Source organism: Pagrus major, chromosome 8 (genome assembly GCF_040436345.1).
Source record: "Pagrus major chromosome 8, Pma_NU_1.0".
Taxonomy (NCBI): Eukaryota; Metazoa; Chordata; class Actinopteri; order Spariformes; family Sparidae; genus Pagrus; species Pagrus major.
This window is the reverse complement of record NC_133222.1, coordinates 33,210,898-33,237,812: the sequence shown is the minus strand read 5'-3', so window position 1 is coordinate 33,237,812 and position 26,915 is coordinate 33,210,898. Positions and strand designations below refer to the sequence as shown.

At 43.4% G+C, this 26,915-nt stretch overlaps 1 protein-coding gene across 2 annotated transcripts in view; it reads left to right on the top strand.

Annotated features, from left to right (window-relative positions):
* znf423 (zinc finger protein 423) overlaps positions 1–26,915 on the top strand; it is a 150,603-nt gene that overhangs the window by 28,430 nt on the left and 95,258 nt on the right. For both annotated transcript variants that reach the window (XM_073472757.1, XM_073472756.1), the window contains exon 3: positions 7,903–8,103. In XM_073472757.1, the coding sequence (XP_073328858.1) occupies positions 7,903–8,103 (201 nt within the window). The remainder of the gene's footprint in view (positions 1–7,902; positions 8,104–26,915) is intronic.

Genomic DNA, 26,915 nt, shown 5'->3' with positions numbered 1-26,915 from the left:
TACACAGTGTGTATGTGTGTGTGTGTGTTTTATGTCAGCCTGGCCTGCAGATATACATCTCTCTGAGCCGCAGAGTGTGTCCCAGACAGGCCACAGTACCAGCTCCTGGCTGCCAAATCTAACACTTGAATAACTACCTTACCTTTGCAGTATTACAGTATGTTTTATTCCCCTTTAACTCTCCCTCTCACTTTGGCACTCTCTTTCAGTACACTTCTATCACCCTGGGGTAGTTCAGGAACATTTCCCAGAGTTCATTAGTTCCCTAGTTTTCTTCCCGCAGGATATATAGAGATGTACGGTGGTCATGCTGACTGTGTGTGTTTGATTCTTGGTTCCAGTTCGCGTCTCCACCAGCTTATCTTGGCAACAGCTCACGACAGTGCCATGAAACCAAAGTCAGACTTTGGGATGGAGTGTATCCATCTTGGGTACAGTGTTGAAGGTTCTCTGTTCAATTTATAACTTACTTTTTCTGAGCGCAGCAGGACACAAAACCTCTGTCTTTGTCGCTCTGTCTCTCTTTTCCCATCCAGTATGTTTAGGGCTTATTATCATTTAGCTCACTAATTACCTCAATGAACTCATTCTAACATGGGTAATGAGAGAAAGCACACAACTATCAAACACACTCATGCAATGAACACACACAAACATCCACACATACTCCTCTTCCTCTTTAAGCCTAACGAGCGGTGATTAGTGGGTCTCAGCTAGGCGTGGTTAGGCTGTGTAACATCATTCTGCACTGTGGACTCTGCTAATTCACTTCTCTTTATCTAATTACCCAGGGTGCGCACAAACACACACATGCACCAGTACACCACACACACACACACACACACACACACACACACACACACACACACACACACACACACACACACACACACACACACACACACCACCTGCATATATCTTTCCTCCAGATATGCAAAGTGACCTCATTATTCCAGAGGTATCCATTTATATATTTATATTTTTATCTGTTAATAAACAGCCCATTGTCCTCAGGTTACTGAGGCTGGTGGGTACATCCATAAATATTGCTTATTTCCTTTCCTCTAGAGACACACGGTGTAAAAAACATCTTCTCTCCACATCCTCGCCTGATGTTGCCTGCTGTCAGACACAGACACCTGCATATGGAAATTGTCTTAAAAATAGTCTGTAATATATATTATGACTTTCTCTGGAATGTCATGGGGGCCAATTCCTTGTCCATGAATGCATAATCGTCGCAGACATTCAAAGAAAGAACTAATATACAGTTATAAGTGTAATAGTGCTACTGCTGTGATATAGTTTTTAATCCACTTTCCTTTCCGAAAAATACAACTGTACACCTTCTGATTTCAAGTTTCTCTTTTAATAATATAAGACAAGCTTAATTTCCTCTTTAACTCATCGTAAAATGCACTTCATTGAAACCCGACAGAAACACAATAAAACTCAACAAAACAATCTTGGTTTGTTGAGTAAATCACCTCCATACTGTCTCCCAGGTCTTCAAACTGACCTCTAATAGTCTTGGAGGCTGTGTTTAGTCCCAGTTCGGTGTCTAGCCGTGTCACTCTCAGGCTGCTGAACCTGATTGAGGTGAGCATCGTTACCTGTGATGACTCCCCCAGTGATCCGAGGTCCAGGCAAACTTTAGTGCAACTGACTCCACGGCTAACAGAGCCTAAGCTAAGTAGCTAATGGTAGCTAGCTACAGCCAATGGTAGCTTCAGAAGAGCAACTATTGTTGGTTACTCTGGGGATATGCTGCCCCCTATGTTTTTGGAGCTACCCTTTGAATTCTGTCCATATTTTCATATTTGCTGTGGATGCATGGCAGTGAATGATGTTGGTGTGAATGGCTGCTCTAGCTGTTTTAACATGTAGACCAATCCCTTTAACCAAACACTGACATCCTGGTTGTACTGTCATATCAACATTTAAATGCAGATTTTTCTTTTTCTGCATATAAACACAACATTTCCTGCAGATCAATGACCCAGAATACTGCTGGTTTTCTATCGCACCAGCTAGTTAATTTTCTGTAATTGCATTTACTGTGCATCCCAGGTGTGATTCAGTCCCTCATTACATGGCTAGAATAAAAATCAGCAGGACTCTGTGACTCGAGGACTGGTTAAAAAATCATCCTCTGACACATAGGCTTTTTAGTGAAAATTATAAATATTGTTGTACATGTTGCTGTCTCATTTAATAGTGAAATTTGTATTTTTTATGTTTTCTGTAGTTTAACTGCAGGACGTGATTTTTGTTTGTCTCAGCGGATGACGTAAGAATATAACAGGGTGTCTGGGTTTGGGATTGGAGGGTTTGTGTGTGTGTGTGTGTGTGTGTGTGTGTGTATCTGTGAGCGAATGTGCAGTTATTCCTGGCATAGGGACAGTCTGTGACTCAGAGATAATGGTCCTCTGTAGAGCATGTGTGTGTGTGCATGTGCTCATATGTCTGAGTGACTATAGCTATATCCTGCTGACGTGTGTGTGTGTCTGTGTGTGTGTTTGTGTGTGTGCAAAAAAGAGAGACTGCAAGTGGATGGTGCACAATTGATATTTGCTAGGGACCACTGTTGTACTATTCAATCAATACACTAGCACACACACACACACACACACACACACACACACACACACACACACACACACACACACACACACACACACACACCCCTCTGCACCCTGAGCACCCATGGGAGTTGCCTGCTTTTATTAAGTAGGCCTGCTGCTTTTTTCCGGTGGTTTGGGTGGGGGTGGGGTGGAATGAAAAAGGAGACGTTAAGGAGTTTAGTGAAAATAAGAAAAACATGAACAAGGAAGGTGAAGATTTGTAAAGCTTTGTCCAGCTAGATGAATGCAGATGCGGTGTTTACAAGTGAGATTTTATTGTAGATCATAAATACTACTTGTAAACCAAGATGAACAGTAATTTCTGCTCTGCTGCACTGAGATGTCAATGAAAGCTATTCTATGCTTGTAAAGATCTCATAACCATAAATACAGCTTAATGACAACAGCTGTATTGTGCTTTGCTTTGACATATAAAATGAGTGAACACAGATCCAGACAACAGTGCGTTGGCTTCTTAACATTACTGCCAGAAAGTGCTTGTCAATGTCTGTGTGTCACCGTTTAAAACAAGCTTCTTTTTCATTGTCCAACATGAGACACATTTTTTCAGTCTTACTCATCCCAGCAAGGCTTTTCCACAAAACTCTGTTGGAGGCAAAAAATGCTGGCTGCAGGGCTCGGCGATATGTTAAAATTTTCCAGCTGGGCACCATCAGCCCAAAAACTGCCGATTGCTGATATATTTGTGCAGGTGTGTGTGTACTCCATACGTTCAGGAGGAGAACGCTGGTTCTTTAAAGTAACTTGGTTTGCATTGTTCACCTGCAACTAGCAAACCTACAGCTGGGAAATGTGTGTAAATGATTTTTTTAGTCCATTACAAAAACAAAATAAACTCACAGAATGTCAAGTAAGGAAATATTCGTACACCTATTTTCCTTCTTAAACAGAAAAATACAACTGTAAAACTTCTGAATTAAAGTAAACTAAGACAAACTTAATTGCATCATTGACTTGCCTCGTTAACTCATCGCAAAACACATTTGGTTCAAACGATTGATAGAAACTAAATAAAACTTACTAAGTCCTTAATCCAGAGTTCCTAGTGAAAATATTCATGTGCCCTGCTGCCTCTCTGTTGTGCTGGTCTCTTTCTGCTACTGGGTTTGCTTGCTGAGTCTATTGCTGAGCAGTGGCTCTCACTTGTTCTTCAGAGGCAAACCATTACATTAGCAAAATAAAATGCCAGAAATTGCACAAAATAACTCACTGGCAATGGACTTAGCTAAACGCTGATATATTTGTCTAATCATGCAGCCCTAGCTGGCATAGTGTGGATGGAAGGACAAATATAGGTGTCAGTGTTTGCCACACTAATGTGTGCACCTGCACCTTTGCTTGTGACTCATTTAGAGTGTACTATTCTAGACCTGCCTTTGTACGAAAAAAAATGGTTGGAATCAACATGATGCTGACAACACAGCAAGCAGGAAGCACACACAGATTGACACACACACATACATATGCACACTGTGGCCCAGCCAGGAGGTCTGTTGCAGTTTGACAGTGGAAATGATTCATTACAGTATGTAGTAGGAGCTCACAGCCACCGTACTTTTTCTGAGGCCCCCCATCTACTTCTCCCTGAGATTCAAAGGACAACGCGCAATTATCCTGTCCATGTGTGAGATGGGTGTGTAGGTGGCTGGTAATGGTTACCATACAGATCCATGTGCAAATAGAAAAACCACCAACTGAGTTCACCTCTTTAATATTATTCTGTTGTGACACCCATGTATCTCTCTCTTTATCCCACTCAGTGATTGAGGGTTGAAGACCAAGTAAAAGGATGAGTAGAGAAGAACAAAAACAAGTATTCAACGAGGAATGAAGGGAGAGATGAGGACAGAGGGGTGCAAGATGGAGAGGTTTCATCTGGCTCCTCCCTCTGTTGCTATGACAGCAGGTTGTGTTGGCATGCACTAAAGTTGGCACTGCCCTCACCTCTGGCATCAGGGCACCCTGGGGACTGTGTGTGTGTGTGTGTGTGTGTGTGTGTGTTCTTGCTTTTGAAAGACGCTAAAATCCTGTACTGAAGAAATTATCTTGCATTTATTTTGTTATGTTGTTGAGTTTTTACATTTAAATGAAAAAAGCAATATATTTAGCTAAATATGAAAAGAAAAAAGGTTACCATATATACGTTTTATTGTTTGGATTTTATCTAATGCCACTTCTGAAATAATTTATACAAGTTTTGCAACACAACTACATTTTCAAGTACTAACAAGAAAAGGAAATGGCAGTGCACTTATGAATGTGTTAAGTTCAGAGTGAGAAAAATTGGTGGTTGAATATCAGAAAGTTTTTCTAGTTTTTTAATTAAAGGGGCACTATGTAGTTTTGGATAAGATATTCCAACTCAGCATTTTAATATCTACAATATTAATGAGGCAATAATACAAACTCGAAAATATTTTTTTTCTTTCATAACTGAATAAAAAAGCTGTTCTCAGAGGAAAATAAGGTCCCACAACACTGTTTGAAGCTAGAAAGGTGGCAGGCTCTGCCAAATGTAACAAAGTTAAACAGTATGAAATTATTTTGTCCTTTAAGGTCAATTTGTTTTTTGTTTGTTTTTTCCCCTCTGGTTAAAATTTCTTCCCCAAAACTACATAGTGCACCTTTGAATAGCAAGAAAAACACATCATACAGCACTTAAAACATTGGTGAAAAAATAAGAAAAATAATAATGATAAGGATAAATGAAAGAATTTGTCCAAAATATACTCATTCTTGGCTTCAGATGGTAGCTTAGACTGTACTCATCATCAGTTAATGTGCCTCATACAGCATTATGAACAAAAAGCAGCTGTAGTAACTGTGGCACATAATTTTATAATGTGCTTTGAATTTACTTAAGTTATCACATCTATGTAATATCTGCTCGAATTGTTGCACGCATGTATGTGTGTGTTTGTGTGCTTCTTTACGTATCCGGTTAGTGTGCCTCTGGTGTGTGCGCATCTGTGTGTTCCCATATGTATGCGTACCTGTGTATGTTTGTGCGAGTGTGCACAATGACCAGTGTGTGTGGTGTGTATATGTGAGCGTACACGTATGTGTGCGCGTGTTGTGTCAGCCAAGGGGCCACTTTCTCTCCCTGGCCAGACGGTGCTCTCACCACTGGACAGATGGCCAACACCCTCCCTCTCTTCTTCACCATCCCTTCATCTATTCCTCCTACTATCTCTCTATCACTGTCTTCCTCTCCTGCAGCCTCCCAAACACCCAATCACCTCAATCCCTCGTTCCCCACCTCCCAGCATCCCTCTCTCCCATCACACCTCGCCCATAATAAATCAGAGAGGGACGGAGCCTGTGCACCTCGCTCTAATTTGTCTGGCTTATACTGATGAACTCTCTCTCTGTTTTAAACTTAATGGCTGAGCTGTTGTTACTCTACTTTTGTTTCACTGGAACTGAAAGGAGGAACGGTTTGTGATTGCACCTGTTCAGATGATGATGAGCTGATGCTGAGAAAAACTAGGTTATATCAAAATCATATAAATTAAGTGAAGAATAGCATATCATAATAGAGAAATACATTTTCTGCCCCTTACACACAAACAGTGAAGTAATTTGTAAGCTGTTAATGGCGCTTTATCATTTTTGACCCTCATCTTCACTCAGTAAAGCTCACACTACAGGATCTTTTGATTTTCCAGTAGCTGATGGTTTTTGGAGATCGCGGACAAAAGCCCCAGATCAGAGTCAAATAGCTGCTTGCTCCTGTGCATGACAATAGGTCTCAGAGCCCAGCCTTATCATCCATCTATTTGAATGGATTGGGGCACAATAATAGCCCTCTAATTTGTATCAGAATACATACACACAAGCTTCTCGGTATTTGTACTGTAACCGTGTCGTCTTTGCTGAACCACAATACAAGCAGACAGTAACATGTAACAGCAATAATCCTTGCTGCTCCTGATCCATCCTCACTTTTCCTTTTCTTCCTTGCCTTTTGACTGCAAGTCGGCGCACAAACGTCCTGGAAGTGTGATCTTGTAATGTTTGACCCCATGTCACTTGTCAGTCATGTGGCGTGCAAATCATGACTATAAGAATCTCGATTACAAGACAGAAAGTTATGTAGCATGAATAGCACAGCCATCTGACTACTTTGAAAATTATGTAGTGTGCCAAACCGTAAAGGAAGTCCATTTTTCATTAAAAGTAATGGAGATTATTGACTCTCTGTAATGGCCAGCAGTTTAAATTTAGTGATGGAGATTTAACTTTACTGACTTACCCATCTATTAAGCGCATGTACTGTATACAGTCAATCTAATACAATAGTCTGGCAATTAACCTTTGTCTTTTTCAGTGTTTTGTTTGACAGTTGTTCTCTTTTCAATCAGTGGAGTGGTTGATTAGGCTCTATGGACGTTCCGGGGCTGTAATTAATGGTCTTCAAGTATCAAATTGCTTTATGGTTGTTGAATATTCACACTTTTTCTCCTTTCTACTGGCACCTTGTTGTCAGTGGTCCTCACTGTTCATGATACTTACAATTTTGGACTGAATGGGTTTTGTTTTGGTGGTTGGTTGGTTACAACACACAATTGCTGCATCTATCATTCTTTTCTCTTTAACTATCTTTCCTCCTCTCCTCTCCTCTCCTCTCCTCTCCTCTCCTCTCCTCTCCTCTCCTCTCCTCTCCTCTCCTCTCCTCTCCTCTCCTCTCCTCTCCTCTCCTCTCCTCTCCTCTCCTCTCCTCTCCTCTCCTCTCCTCTCCTCTCCTCACTGGTGTCTTCAGTGTCAGTCCTATTGGATCCTCGGCGTTTATAATGTGATAATAAGGTGTGAAAATGGAGACACAATGGAGCAGTGAGAATTGGGCCGACACAGCCTTCCACTGGTCCCCTCTCACACTCTGCCTGTCTGCTACCAGGACACACACGTTCACACACACTTGGTCACATGCTGGAAAGATGTTCAACACGCACTTAATAGAATTCACTTAAGTCGCACTTATACTTGGTTAAAACTAGCTAGTACAGAGGGTCAACAGGGCTTAAAAAACAAATATTGCAGTACACCACATGTTGTTTAACTATTCATCCAGTTATGATTGAATTGTTTAGAGAATTTTAATATGAAGAGGTCTTGATGTATTTCCCTGAAAAGATCATGGCTATTCTGTATAATGGAATATAATGATTGCCAGTGTGGAAGCTTTTAAAAAAAAAACATGTATCCTGTATATACATGTCAGCTGTTTGACTCATGGTTCTATGTTGTGTCTCCTCAGAGGTGCCATCTGACAGAGATCCCAAAGACAGTCAGGGGGTTGGTGCTGAGGATGGAGAACAGGAGGAGCAGGATGATCGCGAAGACAGAGATCATGACGATGACCTAGATGACGAGTCCATCTTCACCTGTGACAACTGTCAGCAGGACTTTGATTGTCTGGCTGAGCTCACTGAACACCGAACCAACCACTGCCCAGCTGGTAAGATTGTTCATTAGATTGATTGTTTTGTGGTTGTATATTCTAATTGACGAGACTAAGTTTCACTGCATGGTTTTGACCTTTTTCACCAAACCACAGGTACAGAGCAGCTACATTTCCATAATTATGATATGTTTTGGATGCAAAGTCCACTCAGACACAGCGTTAAGCAGCTCACTGGTCATGGGTTAGTGGTGGATAACATAATACCTTTACTAATAAAAAGATTATAAACAGAGGAAAAAAATATGACAAGGAAACAAAACAAAGGGAAACTCAGCTGTGTGTAGTCAGAAGAGTTACATTTATTGTTTCCACATACAAGGACACCTTAATAGGTTGCCACCGGAAATGAAGATATTTCCTTTTTAGAATAAGAAAGGGCCACATTTTTCTGTCCGAACACGACTGAGTGTGAGAGGATAGTAAACCTAGCCTGACCCTAACTCAACAAGTGTTCTGTTTTTACCATCCAAACCTTTTTTGAGCCTGAAGCAAGTAATGTAAGCTGAAGTGCGGAGTTTGTGTTATCCTGTCACGCAGTTGTTACCGTGGTTACAGCTTGCCTGTTTACCCTGATTACAGACATGTACAGTGTAGATGACTGTGAAGAGGCATTGTTGTACACACAGATATAAAATAAAAAATGGAACATATCATATCATATCTATTGATGGTGAAGACGTGGCACACAAGTGATTTTATATCTGGTGTATAGCTGTGCTGCAGGTTTTTCAGGGGGTCGGATGCTCTGCATTCAGACTAAAGTACAGATCAAACAGTTTAGTTGCATCATGCGGTTTCATGCGGTTACCTGTCCGATAGGTTCTTGGGTGACTCAGGCCCTCCACTGTTTCTGAATACCTATAGCTATTGGATTCAGTTGTGTCCACAGGGACACACACACACACACACACACACACACACACCAGACAGGCACACACACAAAAGCCGTTATTAGTACTGGTGTAATTAATGGAGGGGCTGAAAGGAACACGGCGGGGGCATCTGGTTTCCTACAGATTAATCCAAACGCTCACTTACAAGCCAATACACACACACACACACACACACACACACACACACACACACACACACACACACACACACCCCCCAAGACACCTTCTTGCTGCTGTAAGGCTGTCTGCCTTTTAGAGTGTGAGAGTGTGTGTTTACTTTTGATAGAGGATGAAGAAATGGGGAGGGGGGGGTGGAGGGCTTTGTTTAAACTGGTAAAGATAGTGTTTCCAGAGGCTGTGTAACGTAGATGGGAAAACCCCCAGCCTCAGCAGCCTCCTATTCACCTGCTGGCTTGACTTTCAATCCCACCAGAGTCATTGGTCTAAGGTCTCACATACATCCTTAGAGATGCTTGGAGATGTAATAATAGAGGATTGGTGTTGTGTTTACCTTTAGTAGATATTCTGCAGTGAAGAGTAGTAGAAGATATGTAGAGAGCTGAGTGAGAGATCACAGGTAAAACACAGATCCCTGGCCTTTAAGGTACTGTCATGTCATGCAGTATATAGTTTAAACATAAGAGGATCTTGGTGGCATTTTGGTGTATTACAACTGAAATTTACAGGAAATACTGGGAACAGATATAAATCATATTAACACAAACAATGGGAATACTACAGAACAGCCTTTGAAAGAAGGCTCTGAGGCTCAATATGAGTGTTTTATTGTACTTTCAGATGTGAAGCTTTAGACCTGCTTCACTCTTGTTAGCCAGGGTCCACTTCACTGCACAATCAGTTTAATCCTACACTAACTCAAAGCTGTTTATGCTTTTACATCTTTCGAGCCTTTTTCGTTCCTTCTCTCCCTGACACACGTAAACACACACACTCTCATGAGCACACACACATACCCACACGCATAGAATCACACCGCCAAAAGCGCAGGGCTGCTGTCAGAGCGCGGGATGTGGCCTGTGATTTCAGCACAGGAGTCTGGGGAGGGCTACATGTTGCTGAACGAGAAAGCAGAGGGGGGGAGGGAGGGAGGGCGAGAGGGAGCGCAGAAGAAAGAAATGAAATGAAATGATAAAACGTGTTTTTCCCCGGAGAAAGAGTGGTTGAGATTGCAGAGTAATCCCCCAGCTCGGTGGGATGTGTGTGCACTTGCATGCAGGGGTTTGTGTACGTTCATCTATGTGTTGGTGTGTGTTGTTGTGTATATGGTTGTACATGTGTATTTGTCTGATGTGTGTGTGCATGAAGTTAGTGGTGGGACCACAGCTTTCTGGTTATTATTGAGGAGAGGGCTAAATTAAAACACATGGACTAAAGAATCCTTTTAAGTTCTCTGGTTGAGACCCCTGGGATTTGGTAGGAGGGCATGGGACGCACACACTCACAACACAAAAAAACACACTGCCTACTGGGGATAAACACACGCCACTCTGGATCTGCATGAGAGATTTAATGCGTTCATGCATTTTGTAGTTTGATGGTGTGTTTGTCCCTGAGCAGGAACCAAACAACTCAGACATCAGCCATTTTGGTTGGGGGTGACAGACGGTGGCCATCTTGCCAGAAGTAGCTAGCTATGATGTATGATGTATTATGACCGAAATATCCTGTATATAGTGGTCAAAACAAAGCCAAAGTCAAAATAATTCCTTGGCATTGCTGTTGTAATAGTGAATTGAACACAGATTTGTGGCAGCAAATCAAGCCAGGGGAACTGAGCAGCTTAAAGCCAAACTCCATCAATTTTACACATTAAAGTGTGTTTACCGGTCGTGGGGAGTACTACTCATAATATTGAATTGTGGGTAATGTAGGCACCGGGTTTTTAAAAGCAGTCCACTGGTGTGGTAGCACTCTTAAAACACTGTTGGACTCATTTTGGACAGTTTGAAAACAAATTATCAAAATCGATACAGCAGAACCAGAGATTTCGTCTTAATATTCCACACATTCTTCTTCCCTTTTCAAAAAAGTGCTTTATACTACTTTTTCACAAATGCGGTAGTACTCCCTAAGACCTGTAAACACACTTTAATGTGTAAAATTGGTGGAGTTACCCTTTAACTCGCATTCATGAGAAACTAACCTCAGGACGTAGAAGACTTCATGTTCTGTAAATGAAATATACTGAAAGTGTAGCTTTTCTTCTTCCTAATGACAGAAACAGATTGGTGTGTCTTGTAGAGTTGCAGTTTTATGGACTTCTTTGTGTTCAAGCACAACAAAATAGGACATAAGGTGGTACATCAGCCAGCTATTATAGTTATTTGAAATCCTCATGATTTGTCAGAGCATTTGTATTTACTATACTAATAAAAATACTATATAAGCACTTTAAGGAAGTCCTTCTGTATGACACAAATAAATGTTTACACAGTACAGCCTGTAGAAGTAATACTTAACATTGCAACATGAAATTGTAACATTTCAGTCATTGGTGCTAATCTCTTAAAGTTTCCTTTACACATGTCCATTCTCAGTGATCAGTTATTGAATAATATCTGCAGTACTTACATGAGTCCCAGGTGTGGCTTGAGCACCATGTTAGTTAGTACTGAATTCTCTGCAGAAAAACCTCTGGTATCTGTAATGCTAACTATACTGTTGTAGCAAATGGCTCCCACGTTAGCAGCTAGCTGTGGCTATAACATTGAATGGGTCCCAGGTGCGAGAGTGAAGCACCAAGTAATTCAGTGCCACTCTAGCAGAAGGCCTATAAAGAGGCACCATTAATTTGAGTGGAAATTGGACAAACACACACTCACACACACACACAGTGGCACAGATCAATGACACATAAATGTGTGTAGACCCACTCCAACACGCACATGCCCACAGAGCCCACACATCTGGTTAATGTAATGCCACATTAATGTGCATGAGCCTGACTGCTCAGCTGGTTGTTTGTGTGTATGTGTGTGTGATAGAGATTGTTTGCCTCTATTACAATACCATTGTTATTCTGTTCTGCTGCAGCTTTAAGCCAGTGTGACGGCTCTGCTTTTAAATTGTGGATAAGATGCTCAGTGTGTGTGTGTGTGTGTAAACTGATTTAACAAGCCCAGTAGCTCCTCCCTGTGTACCTGGTAATCATGTGTTGTTTTAGGTAGCACTCAAATGGAAATTTTAGTGTCATTAGTAGTCATGTAGGATATGATGCCTTCATGTCTTAAACACATCGGGCACCACAATATACTTCAGAAGAACTGTAAACTGCAATGTGATTTGTACAGGAGCCTGATTATTGTGTTTTCTTTGTGGGACTGCCTGATGTTCTGAACCATTCCACTTGGTTTACAGGCTCTGGGCACAATTACTTGCTGAGGTGGATATAGTGTGTAATATCTGTATGTGTGTGATGTGTGTCTACTACTTTCAGTACATGCGGGTCTATATTCTGTGTGTGTACAGTATGTGTGAGAGAGACAGTGCGAAAGAGTGAGTCGGGGGAGTGTCGATGGGTCTCAGTAGGAGTCAGAATGTGGAGCAGAGGCTCCCTGAGGAGAGGAGGAGCGGAAAAAAACCTCCTACAGATCAAATGGAGAACATTCTCTGGCCCTGCTCTGACACATGAACACACATACACACACACACACACACACACACACAGACACGCACACACACACCATCCCATGAGGGAATCCCAAAAGCTATCTTACCGGCCACAACAGTCAAGGTTGGGTCAATGTGATGTGTGTTGAGCGTTAAACACACTCAAACAGGTTTTCAAACTGCTGTGGAGACCCTGTCTTTGTGCAGCCACTGTCCATTCCGTTTGGTTATATATAAAAGCTTCCTGGCTCGCACACACACACACACACACACACACACACACACACACAGACGCTCACACATGTCAACAGTGTGCACACGCTCATGCTAGGTGTGAGTGAGAAGGAGACAAAAGGGTGAGAGGTTGTTACAGATGTCAGTGAAAACCACTCAAGGGGGAAGAGGAAGTGATGAGAAGGTAGGCACCAAGTAAAGGAGGGAGCTGTCAGTCAAGGCGGGGGGGCGGAAACTGCCGCTGCCAGTGACAAATAGCAAGTCATTAACCCAGCTAGTCGCTTCTTAGATGGTGAGATGGTGTGGGTGGAAAATGGTGTGTGTGTGTGTGTGTGTGTGTGTGTGTGTGTGTGTGTGTGTGTGTGTGTGTGTGTGTGTGTGTGTGTGTGTGTGTGTGTGTGTGTGTGTGTGTGTGTGCAGGGAGAAAGCCAGATAATGTGCGTAGTCTTTCTGAAGGTATTTGTGAGGTCTCTGTTAATTGAGCACATACAGCTGCACTCTCGTCTATTCTCTTTCCTCTCTCAGCGGGGGAGAGCAGAGATTACCAGGGAGCCTGTCTAGCTGGGAGGGAGGGTGAGACAGAGAAAGAAATGAGGGAGTAAAAGAAGAGGAGTGGAAAGGAAAGGAATGACGGGAGGGCAGGATGAAGACAGGTGAGGAGGAGGAAGGCGGGAAAGTGGAGGTGAGACTTAAAATGTGCAGAGAGGAAGTGAGAGACGGGGGGTGAGGGAAGAGGAGGAAAAACATGGGGCAGGAAGGAGAGAGCGTCTGTTAGTGCAGGGGCCCTTGGGTGACTGGTTTGCCTCCCGCGGGACATCTCCCCACTGCTAAGCTCTTACCGTCTGTCGCAACCCGCTGTCACACACACACATACACGCACACACATGCAGAGAAACACCCTCCTCTTGAGCACAGAGAAACACACACACACCTCGCTGCGTCTGTCGTCAGGATAGCAGCTGAGTCCTGTGAGGCCAAGACTCTTATTAAAACCACAGATCACTTTCTACAAGAGAGGGAGAGAAGGAGAGGTAGGAGGGGTGTAATCTGAAACAAAATTACAGACAGTCTCCTGCACTCTGGCCTGCCACTGACTGTGTGTGGGTTTGTGTGTGTGTGTGTGTGTGTGTGTGTGTGTGTGTGTGTGTGTGTGTGTGTTTCTAGTCCGGTAGCTATTGTTGATTGACAAAATAAATATCATGCTTCAGTTTTTTCTTTATGTTCCCTCCTTTTTTGTTTTTTTCCTCCTTTGGATCCCATCCTCTTAGCTCCTGTCTATTCCCCTCTCCCCCCCTCTTGCCCTCTTCATCACCATGTGCCCCGCTTCCCTCCTTCTGCCTCCCTCCACTCCCCCTCCCTCCCTTTCCTTCCCTCTGTGTCTCTGTACCCGGGGGTGGCCCGAAGATTCCTGTGCTAAGCCCTTGGCATACATACAAGTGCACAGCGCACACACAGACACAGCTGGCTGCCGCTCAGGTTTTCCAGGGAGAGAGCAGGAGCCCGGCACCAGAGGAGAGGGGGATGGAGAGAGAGGAGAGCAGTAGAAGAAGAAGGAGGGGGGGTACAACATGCAGAGAGGGAGGGGGAGGGATGGAGGGGGTGAGACGGAGAAGGGTTGTTGTGAAGTCATTTTTCATCACAGGGTTCATTTTTCACTGCAGAGTTCTCCCACTCTGTACATCGCTCTATTTCTCTTTATCTGTCCTCTCCTCCTCCCGTTCCCCTCCCTTGATCCCGCTTTGTCTCTCTTTATCTTCCCTTTTTCCTCTTTTTTTCCTGTCGTCCTTTCTGCCTCGCTCCCCCCACCTCTCTCTTTCTCTCTCTCTCTCTCTCTTACTCTCTCCCTCTTGCCTACACCCTTTCCATCCTCTCTCTGTCTCTGTCTCTCTCTCTTTCAGCCTAGTTTCTCCTTTATGAAATATGGATGGGAGCAGTTTTGGGCGCGCTGAGAGGTTTGCAGTTGGAGGGAGGGAGGGATGGAACTTGGGAACTGGCAAGGGAAGGAGGGGGAGAGACAGAGAGGGAGAGAGAAAAAGAGAGAGGGGAGAAGAGGGAGGGAGCTCGTGTCTCAGCAGACGTGCCTTGTGCATGCACCTAAACACCTCACTGAGCAATCTGTCAACATGTCAGCAACACATGTTTGGTAAAAAAAGAGAGAGAGCGGTTGGAAGGAGAGAGGAGAGGGAGAAAAAAACTCTCTCCTCCTCCAGTGGGAGTAATGGCTCCCACCAGGGCTCTGGAAATGCTTTGAATTCAGCAGATTTCTATTGCGGGGTCCTCCCCCGGGGGCGTCTTTTTACAATGCCTGCATCTCAGAAATTTGAGCCCGAGGACCCCTGGGGGCGTCCTTTCATAATGCCTGAAAATGTAGGGTTATATTGTGTGCTCTTCCCCATGGGGCTTTTATTAATACCTGTATTCACTGCCACTGGAAATTACACAGGCGGCGCTGCAGGGGCCCGCACTCGCTCCAGGAAGGGAGAAAGACTCTGCAGGGACGTATTCTCTCTTCTCCTCTCTCTTCTCTTCCCTTCTTTTTTTACCCCCTCTTTCCCCCTCCTCCTCCTCTTCCTCCCCCTTCTCCCTCTCCTCCTACTTTGACTCTCTTCCCTTTTTTCTTACTTAATGCAAGAGTGAAAAAGAAGAATTTGCCAAAGGACACAAGAAAGTGTGTTGTGTGTGTGTGTGTGTGTGTGTGTGTGTGTTGGCACCAGCTAACCCCCTTGTATTCAGCCCTACTTTGCTCAGAGGAAAAGAAACACTCGATTAAAAATGTAACTTCCCTCTTCCCCTCTTCTTTCTCTCTCATCTCTCCCTCTCTCTGTCCTTGTGTGCCTGTGTGTAGATCTTGCAGAGAGTAAATATTTGTGTGTGTCTCCGTTTGCGTGTATTCATATGTGTGTGTGTGTGTGTGCATGTAGACAGAAAAAAAGCTGTAGATACGGTCCAGTCCAGTTTTTAATTTCGGTAGCTGTGTAAGGAACAGAGAGAGACAACTGCCTCTGTCTGATTACATTCATTAGAATTCTTCAGCCAAAGGGTTTGCAGCTTCTTTCTGCGTGTCAGTGTTTGTGTTTATTGATCAAATATTTACACAGTCGGATTAAAGAAATATACATTTACATATCTTTGAATAAATAAAAACGCGTCTGATCTCCCCAGTCAGACTATTTGGATTTCAGATTTAGATGCTGCACTCTGACTGTAAGTCAGCTTCAGTCATGACTGGTCATTGTGTTTCATCCATGACGAGAAGATCCTGTGACTCTGTGGCCAATTAAACTTTACATGCACTCATAAAACAAGTCACGCTTATTGTAATGTTTGGTTTAAAGAGGTCTTTACAGACTTTTTAACATTGCTTTGTTTTACTAACTTTTTTGGAACAGATTATTTATTTATTATTTAACTGTTATATCTGGATAACTTGTAAATAATGCCCACCAGTTGCATATAAACTCAGCTATTGAAAGCAGAAAATCAATAAATCACAAAAGTAATGTACAGTATCAAAAATCAAAATCTAAAACTTTGTTTTTTTGTGTGTAAATGCCAATGTTTTTGTTTTTACTGTTTAACTAACTTTATTGTAATTACTGTCCTTTGGCTGCTGTGACAAAGAAATTTCCCCATTTGTGGGATAAATAAAGGAATTCTGATTCTGATTCTGACAAATTAAGGGATTGTTATACATAATGTTGTGCTCTACTGAATTGTAATGGATCGCCTTGTCTAGATTATGGCTAATGAAAATAAATGTTAGCTCCGGCCTCTCCTCATCAACTGACTCGTAAACATGACCACTTTGGAGAAAATAGGTGGCCACAGTGCATTTATAAATGGGGTCCTTTTAAGGCTTAAGATGTCTGAAATCTCAGCATGCTTGTTAAAGTTGTCTCTGCATAATGTGCTCTTGATGTTTCTTGTCTTTAATGGAATTATTTTTACTCTCAGACTATGTGGATAGAGTTGTGACTATAAGGTGTCAACTTTCATGAAACTGAAGCAGATGATTTGGAGTTGATAATTACTGCGAGATATTCATATCGACTTTTGGCCCTTGAATGGATTAAAATAGAAATCGTATCATGGCAGACTTGACTTGTGATATTGTCCAAAGAATCAATATAACATCCTATCATGAGGAAACTGGTGATTTACACCCCCAATCAGTACACAGCCTGATTCTGCAAAATAAATCCCTTCAAGTTGAAAAATGAAATTTAGTAAATGCAAAATACAAATGTTGTTGTTCGTGATTTTGTACATTTTTTAATTCCCATTAATTTAAGTTAATCAGACTCTTGTACTCCCATTTCTAATGTGGAAGTGGAATATGTGTAAGGAAGCACTGGCTAATCACAATACAAGCAGACATACCCTGTGCACCCTCCTGAAATCTGGCAGGGTCTAATTATTTTCTTTTTCAGACCCAACACTGTTCCTCCCCACCTTTTTGAATGCCTTGTATTTCTCCCTCTGATCAACTCGTCAAATGATCTACCTCGTGGAGTTCAGAGGCATTTTCTCTTCTGGGTGTTCATTTGAACATCTTGTCAGCAGCACTGTCAGGGCATCCTACTGGTTATCTGTTGGATAAACAAAAACACAAGTTGAGGGACTGTGATTAATGAAGTCCCTCCAGAGCATCAAGCTGCTTGATATGTTGACACAGGATATTGAGAACCTTGTAATTGGGAGAATCTCATTTAGCTAACTTCACATAATTGGCAATCATATAACAGTTAATCGAATGATTTAACTGATTATGTTAGCTACATAGCTAGTGTCTTGAATGTGATATTTTTTAAACAAGCAAAAAAACAGGTTTTGGTCTCACAAAGCTCAAAGGCAGCTGAATGAGAGCAGGTAAAGATTAGGTGTAACCTCCTTGGGGAACGGCCTGCAGGTAAATGCTATGCTGCTGGTGTGACCTGTACAGGTAGAAACAGTAGCAGAGAATGAGCAGTAAGTTTAACAGTTTAATTAGACAACCCAGTTAGTGACAACACGCTCAGCTAACACATTGAGAGGACAGCATTACTTGAGTTTAGTCACTGCTTGAACCAGTTTACAGTTTTTGATTTTTCTTTGTCAAAGATTCCACTGCACTGTGGTGTGGTTGAAGGGTGTTACATAGATCTATACAGTAGGGATGCTCAATATGGATTTTTTTTAGCTGTTACAGATAACTGATAATAACCTGCTTCTCATGGCTGATACCGATAAAATAACCGATAATTTCACAATCTTGTTTTGTTATTGTTGTTTGACACCAAAATCTCCTGAGATTTTAGAAGTGCTTAATCCCAAGTAGATTCTATTTCTGTGTATTTATGTATGTTTGTCTATAATTGTGTTTCTGTTTGGGGAGTGTAGCTTTGTTTGTTTGTGCTTGACCATACATGTACAGTATGTTTGCCCTTGTATATGTGTCTATGTGTGTTTTATGTCTCTATCAGTGTGTGTGCGTGTGGATGGGTCAGGATAGAGTTGTCATGGGGCCATGTGGGGGCCTCTTCCATGTGTGTGTGTGTGTGTGTGTGTGTGTGTGTGTGTGTGTGTGTGTGTGTCAATGTGTGTGTATGTGAGGGGGGTGTCTGGATAATGAGGAACAGGCCATTCCCTTGGATTCCTGCACCCCTGCCAACAACCAGGACCCCCAGAACCTCCACCCCCCCTTTCTTTTTGTCTCCCCCCGTCCTCCTGCTGACACCTGGGACTTTTTTCCTTTTCCCCTCCCTGTTTCTCCCTCTCTCTTTCTTCCTTCTCTCTTCCCAAGTGGAACGTGCGACCTCCCTTCATTTGATACATCCCCCCTCTCTTCTTCTATCCCTTTCTACCTCTCTTCTCCATTCCCTCTCCTCTCCTCTCCTCTCCTCTCCTCTCCTCTCCTCTCCTCTCCTCTCCTCTCCTCTCCTCTCCTCTCCTCTCCCTCTCTTCTTCTATCCCTTTCTACCTCTCGTCTCCATTCCCTCTCCTCTCCTCTCCTCTCCTCTCCTCTCCTCTCCTCTCCTCTCCTCTCCTCATTGTCCCTCCCTGCTGAGTTCTCAAACTCAGAACTGACCACATCCCTTCCTTTCACCCTTTGTCTCCCTTCCCCCATACCCTCCCTCCATTCTCTCCCCATCTTCTCTGTTCCCTGTGGAGCTGGCCCCAAAGCTCTGATCCCTTCCTCCATGCCCCCAAACTCCCCCACTGTGCCCTCCCAAGACACACATACACACACACACACACACACCCTGTGGCGACTGGCCCCAAAGCAGCCCCTGTTTGTCTCCCTCCCCCTGTTTTTCCACTCTTTCTTTCTCTCTTTCTCCACCTCCGTCTCCCACACCCTGTTTGATGCTTTAGATTTGTTTTGCACTTCACTTAAGCTGTTTTTCCTCCAGCCAGTATCTTCAATGGAGCAATTTGTTGCATTGTGCATTTCTGCACTGTATCCACATGGGTGAATAGTTCCTTTTCCTTGTGCGCCATGACTTTTTGCATGTTAACTGAATGTGCCCTGAGAAGTACATATGGGGATTTTTTATGATAATGAAATATGTTACTGTTGGAGCAATTGTTTAATTGTCTTGCATCCATCCAGCCAATCATCAACAGACTATTTGCTGTGATTCTGAGCAGCTGAATTGGGGGAAAAAAGCATTAACTTCCTTTTTAGATTTTGAGGATATGGCAAAAGATGTAATGTTTTTAGTCCACATTTCTCTGGACTGAATTCCTGTTTTTTGTTTATGTGACATTTGGTTATTGATTTAAAATGTTGTATATGTCACTCCTTTGCACAGAGTGCATATGTATTCCCTTTTCATTTTGCTTGTGTCAATTAAAGTCATTTTTCTGAGAGAAGGCTCAAGATCAACAATATGCAATTCACACAGGGAAATGGCACGGATGCTTCGCTGCATCAGAATGACTGCAAGGACCGTCACCTATTTTGTAACTTTTAACACCTGTCCAGCAACATACTAAGTTTAATACAAAGATGCACCCAGGTGTAAAGGCACATGCATACACACACTCACACACACACACAAGGTTTCAGTCACAGACAGTCGTGGCAAAGGGCAGTGTACCACAGGGAGAGGGCCTATAATAGTTTTAACCCAGCGCTCAGGTGTGACTCGCCTTTGTCCAGCCAAATGTCAGAGAAAAGCACAACTCCAGGGAGAGAGGGAGGGAAGAGGGAGGGTGGAGGGAAGGACGAAACAGAGTGGAGAGGAGGATCAAGGGAGAGTGAGTCAGAGAGAGTGGAAATGCAAAAATGGGGAGTGAGATGCACAGTAGACAAAGAGGGACTCGTATACTGTACATATATGGGAGTGAAGGATGGAAATGCAGTGAGAGGGAGGCAGGAGGGGTTTGTGTCGACCAACATAGACCAAGACACTCATCTCAATAGACCTGTCTGACTGATCCGGCTGACTCTTCAGTCAATCAGACAGACAGACGAATGCCAGCCTGACTTTTCTCAAAAATATACGCTGGCTTACTTTATATCTTAATAAACTCCTGACTTTTTTGTTAGCCAGCTGACCGACTGAATGTTACGTCCAGCGAGTGAGCAGCCATTTTTGCCAGCCTGTCTGTCTGGGCCCCTGGTTATGTGGGGGCTGGGAGCCCTGCTCTGTTCTGTTCTCTCCCCGCCTCAAGAGCTCCCTAGGGGGGCAGTAGGACCAACTCTGCCAGCCTCTCTCACACTCCCATTTACCCCCAACTCAATGCTGAACACACACACATGCACGCAAGCACGTGCGCGCACACACACACACACACACACACACACACACACACACACACACACACACACACACAGGCACACACACTGACGTCAGCTGCTCTGGGCCTTCTCCCCTGGGTGCTACCAGAACCCTTTGTTTCCCCCCCCTCCGCCCGTTCCATCCCTGCCTCCCTCCTCTCCATCTCTCCATCTCTCCTTCCACCCCTCCTCACTCCTCTCCCTGTCCTTTGTCCCTAGAAATAGCTGTCCTGCTTACTGCCTGATTGGAATTCACTGCACTATGGGAAGACACAGGGGAGGGCTATTGTCAAGTGTGTGTTTGTGTGTGCAAACGTATGTGTGTACATGGGGTTTTTTTTTTGTTCACTGGTCATAAGTGTATGCATATTTTTTTGTGAGAGTGTTGTTTTAGTGTGTCTTCGGGTGCGTACCAATAAGACGTGGCGGCACTGCTGTATGTCAGGAAGCCAATAAAGTGTGTGCCATGTTTTTAAAGGAAAGATTTAATTTACTACACAAAGTATTGATTGTTTTGTCTCTTAAAATGTGATTGCTTGATGATACAAGGCCAAATGAGGGACCATGATGATGATGACCCCTTCTTTACCATTTATTTCCATAATGGAGAGCACATTTTTGGCCTCGACCTCATAGGTTGTATTAATGAATTGAGTCTGTAGCAGTTTGCTTGTGGTAGTGTCATGCAGTTATAATTACCGTAGCAACTATTATTTTCCTAATGGATTGATAACATGCAGTTTTTGCATTAATCACTTTAATGCCACAACCTATAAAATGCCACAGAAAAAATTCCCATGTCCCAGGACCCTGACTTTTATAGTATTCTTCGGCTGGTTTTAATATTTAGACAACAACAGTCACACAAACACTGGTGCCCTTAAATAAGGAGGGTTGACATCTTCTAAATATGGAGGTCAATACAGTGTGTCCACCCTCAGCCTATGTTCTTTCTTTGATGATTTCTTTCAGTGTACGTGGTGGTATGTGTGCCTGTGTGTGTACAGTATTTGTAAGTGAACATTTTGTATGTAGGCTTTTCTTCAGTGTGTTTTCTGGGTGGTGGGGGAATGCATGTGCCTTTATGTGTATGTGTGTGTGTTCATGCATGCTTCTGCTCCCAGCATGAATCCTAGAATTGGGGTTAAGGAACAAGAGAATTCTTCCCTCGTATTCCCTCCTTTCCTCTCCTCTCGTCTCTCTCTCTCTCCTGTCTTCATGTCTCTCTCTCGCTCTCTCTCTCTCTCTCTCTCTCTCTCACCCGTACAAGTGGGATGTCTTGAAATATTAACCAATCTGCTCTTCATTTTTCAAATATGATAGAAAACACACTACTAAATAAGTCAGGAACAAGGCCTGCTGGGGAGCGCAGCAAGAAGGGGGCACTCAAATAAACAACAAAACAACACAAACAACAACAATGAAGAAAGGGAAAGATGGAGATGGGTGGGGGGTGGGGGTGGGGTGGGGGGGAGGACTCTTTTTTTAGCCAGCTTGGGTCACTGCAATGCTACATCTGTATCCTCCATCCAGGTCTGATGTCATGCTCTCTTTCACTCATTTTCACATTTTCTCTCCATCTTTCTATTTTCTTACCTTTTGTCTTTTTCCTCTCCATCTTTGTCTTTTCACCTTTTCTCTACTCTAATTAGAGCAGCTCTATTGGAGTATTAGACTACACTGTGTGTGTGTGTGTTTGGGGATTTAAAGTAAAGGTTGGGGGGTATCCGTGGCTGACTGACTTTACCTCAACAGTGTGCTGCGAGCTGGTAGCCGGAGGGAGCGCCCTGCTTGAGTAATGAACTCCCCCAGGAAGAGGCCCTGATATGTGGCCTGCCTCCATCCTATGCTCCTCTCTCTCTGTTCCCAGATAGAGTCGGGGCTGGGGTTGATTTTTGGTGGGGGAATGGGTGGCGGGTAGAGGGCAGTTGGGGGTTTTGTGTGTTGGGGTGAGTGGATATTTCTCCCCCTTGTTGGCTGCCAAGCCATGCGGCCTGCGAATGAGCAGATAAAATTGTGTGTGTGTGAGTCAAAAACTGCTAAGGCTTGTGTACAGAGATTTGTATGCGCCTGCGTTTTGAGTGTATGTGGGTATTTGGTGTGTGTGTTGGGGAGTTTGTCCTCAGAGAATAGTGTGTGTGGTGGGGGGTGCAGTGACAGCTGCAGAGGGGGGGCCGGGGGGGCTGACTGCTCGCTGGCTGATAAGGGGGGCTTCACATTAGAGACATGACGAGAAGACTAATAATTCAGCAGTGCAACACGCACACTTACACACACATATACACAGAAACACAGAGAAGCTCATAGAAGAGAGGCAGTGTGAGGAAAAAGTTAAGGAAAGCTAGATAGGGCCGTGGGACAGGAGATTTAGATTGTGTGAATGTGTGTGTTGATGGAAGTGGATTCACAGTGTCGAGAGAGTAGAGAGAGAATCAGTGCATTTGTAATATTTGTGACTTGGCTGACACATAATCATTGAAAGGCAGCCTCAGAGGTTCTTCTTTAAGTCCAAAGCATCCTTGAAAATAAGTATAAACAATGTAAACCTGCACACTTGTGAAGTGCTATTGTACCTGCGCTGTGTCCACTGTCCACTGCTGTCCTATTTTCCACTCAAGCAGAGTTTTTAAACGTGACCTATACAACCCACAGGCAGGCTTTAGTGCTCCAAAAGACATTTCCTGCTGAGCCGTTGTTGAAAGGATTGGCTCTTCAGGTGAGGAATTAAGTGACATTACACACAAAAGACTGTGTTCAGGAGAGAACTTGAGTTTCTCTTTATATAACATTTCATGTTCTGTGGTCATGTTCATGTGCTGCGCCGTTGCATGCCCATTGTGTGTCATGTATGTTGTGTTATGTAGCATTGGGCTCCCTTTGTAAAATAGGATTTTGTTCAGCCTTTGCTTCAATCCCCCTGCGACCGAGCTGCCCTGCCACTGCTCTGCCACCCGGCCTGTTTGCTCTACCTAGGAGCCCAGAGACACTGCAGGTGCGACAGCCAAAGTGGTTTGTGTGATTACCGGGCCAACTACGAGTCACAATCCGCTGTATCAGCTCCGCCGCTGGTCGATGTTTTACAAACCAACTGTGAGAAAAACACAAACACAACAAATTAACACCAGAGTGAGATAATGAGTGCTCATGAAGAGAAAATTATGAATAAAAAAGGACAGGTCATCTTACTGGTATTGGAGTATTTTTATTTATTTGCATAATTTAATTTGTGTGTTTTTCATTGTTGTGTTAACATAAAAAGTATTACCCGTGTGCCTTGATAAAGTGGTAAAATTCAAAATATGGAGGTTAACTTCAACCTTTTTCTGCCTGGTCTTTTAAAAATAGGACAGGTCATTAAAAATGATTAATAATTATCGATGGCAACCAATATGAAACTTCACTATAATGATATCACCCAGGCCTAAAACATTGAGAAAAATGAGGGCTAAGTATAAAGATTTGATATCGTGGTATGCCAGCTTAACATCAACTTTGTTCCTCAAAGCCAGCATGCAGAAGCAGGGGCACGGGATATGACACCATTAAATATAATGCAGCTGATATCAGTGTTGCTAATTACCTGTCAAATGTTTGCCTTGAAGGCGGCCTGTATAAGCAACCGGATCTTTTCAGTTCCAAACTGGCTCTAGATGACCGTTGACTTCCGTTTTTGTTTCCAAAAAGAAAATTTGATTAATGACTGATGATATGCGCGTAAGACATCAAAAGCTAATTTCTATCGAGTATAAGACTTTCATAGTTTTTTTTTGTTTTTTAAGTGTTGGATAAAGTCAAACATACTGAAAAACGCAGGTCAGATCATGGATAGGTAGCTTCGCAGTGTAATCACCATCTGAAAATACACAATGTTTTACAATCATCCCACAGACCCATCTCTTCTAACAGCTTAAATTACCACTAAATCCATTCCAGTACCATCATGTGTTTTCCTTCCTCTTTCCTGATGTAATAAAAGCCCCCACCAGTCCTTAATTATTCATATTTTAGTAATACAATCCAAGTTAACGGTTCAAACATTAGTACATAATAAAACTCCCGAGGCTTCGCTTTTAATTTAATTCCTCCGTTTAAATTAATTTTGGGGCATGCTTGTGCTTTTAGCTTGCTCTTCCGCTGAGGGGAGGGGGTTGGGAAAGAGATAGAGGAGAGATGGAAGGAAAGGAGGGAGAGATGGAGGAATTAGGACTTGCTCAGGGAGATGCAGGCAGAAGAACAGCCATACAGGTGTTTGTGGTGAAGAAATGTAATCCAATATACACATCTAATAAGACAACAGTCTTAACAAATACTGAGTCCAGGGATGCTCGTTAGTTTTCTGAGGTGATAAGGATAAACACAAAAAGTGATGTTCTTGTTTTGGTCATTGAATCTCACACATGTAACCACATAGAGTTTTTAATAAAAATGAGATCCATATGGAGTCTGAGTGCCTGTCAGGAGCTTTGTTAAACTCAAGCTAGCAAGGGACAACCAGGACACAAGCAGGTGGACACTGAGAGATACAGAGGGGAAAAAAGGGAGGGCGGGCTGGGGGGGTGTTAGTAGGTGTAGAGCGAGAGATTGTAGAAGGATGGAGGGATTCATGGGTAGAGGGACAAACGGACGGGGAGAAAGAGAAAGAGATTAGCCGTGCTGATGCTAGGGGGTCTCCTCTAAAGGCATGAAAGCACAATGGACCCCAGTCAGTCAAAGAGGCATTTCCATTTCTCTGCTCTCACCGCTCTATTAGACTGTTTGTGTCCTCTAACACTGATGTGTGTGTGTGTGAGCCGCAGAGACAGGAGTGAGTTTGCCTGTGTTGTTCATGTGTTCTGACTTTGTGTGTGTGTGTGTGTGTGTGTGTGTGTGTGTGTGTGTGTGTGTTTGAAGTCAGTGTGGTGCTGTACAATAGTTTGGGTCCCAGAGCAATCCGCTTTTCTGCTGCAGAGACCAACCAGCCAGTGGTCTCCATTGATCTGCACCCCTCCACCACAGATATTCCCAACCCCACTGTGTGTGTGTCGCTGTGTGTGTATCCCTTTTTCTGTGTATACACACGTGCTAGTGTTCTGTGCCGTCTGTTTTTATGACTCCCTTTTTCATGACCTTTACCTTTGCATTATTAGAAATGTTTGATTTTACTTTCTGCATGTTCTGAAACCATATTCGTGTGCATGTTTCTGCTCGGCAACGTGTTTGCATATCCCAGTGTTTGTGTGTCTTTGTCTGGAGCTCTAACTGTGTGTATTTATGTGTGTGTGTCTTATTTTTTGTTTTTTTCCTGTTGGGCAGTCACAGTGGGAAGAAGAAAGTTTTAAGCACGCACACACACACACACACACACGCCACACACACACACACACACACACACACACACACACACACACACACACACACACACACACACACACACACACAGAGTCACACATGGCTCAGCTTGGCGGATGTAGGTTGTAATTACGGGACCCCCTGGCCTCTCTCTCTGTCTTTCTCCGTCTCTGCCCTGCCGGCCTCTCCCCCCTTTGATCTGTTTCATGTCACCAGCTCACGCACGCACGCACGCACACACACACACACACACACACACACACACACACACACACACACACACACACTTCAAATCCACCTTTTTTTCTGTCTCTGCGTCCCTCCCTGTGTGTGTCTGAGCGCCGCTCTTTGTTGCAGCCAGTGTGTGGTCTCTAATTCACACAGGAGCCTCTTTTCTGGACGGTTTGTTTTGAAACCTTCCCTTCTCCTCATCACATTGAACTTGATACTTGAGGATTATTCCCTTTCTCACTGACCTCGTGTTGGCATACGTATTTCTCCTTTTCAATGTCTAGTACAAGTACAAGTGGGCAGCTACTTGTCTGTAAGAAGAGGAAAACAACTGTTTGTGAAGTGTGTGACAGTGACAATGGAAGAATTTGGCTGCTTCCTTTAAGACCTTTCCGCCATCTTTGGCTCTTTTCCTTCTTTTTCTTGGTTTTTCTTTTTTTTTGTCCTTACCTCCTTTTCTTCTCTCATTGTATCTCCTTCACCTCTCTTCCTTTCTCCTCCTTTTTCTACCCTCTGTCTCTCTCTCTGTCCTTGACCCTCAGCTGGTAACATTGTCTTCCTCAGGGGAGCTGAAGGTTTAACACATGAGTAATTATTATACGGCACACTCACACACACACACACACAGTCCAGGTGGCATGAAAGTGAGGACTGACTGTATATATCTGTATATATATCCAGGACATGTCTTACACACAGCACACATACAGTACTGAGGAGAATCT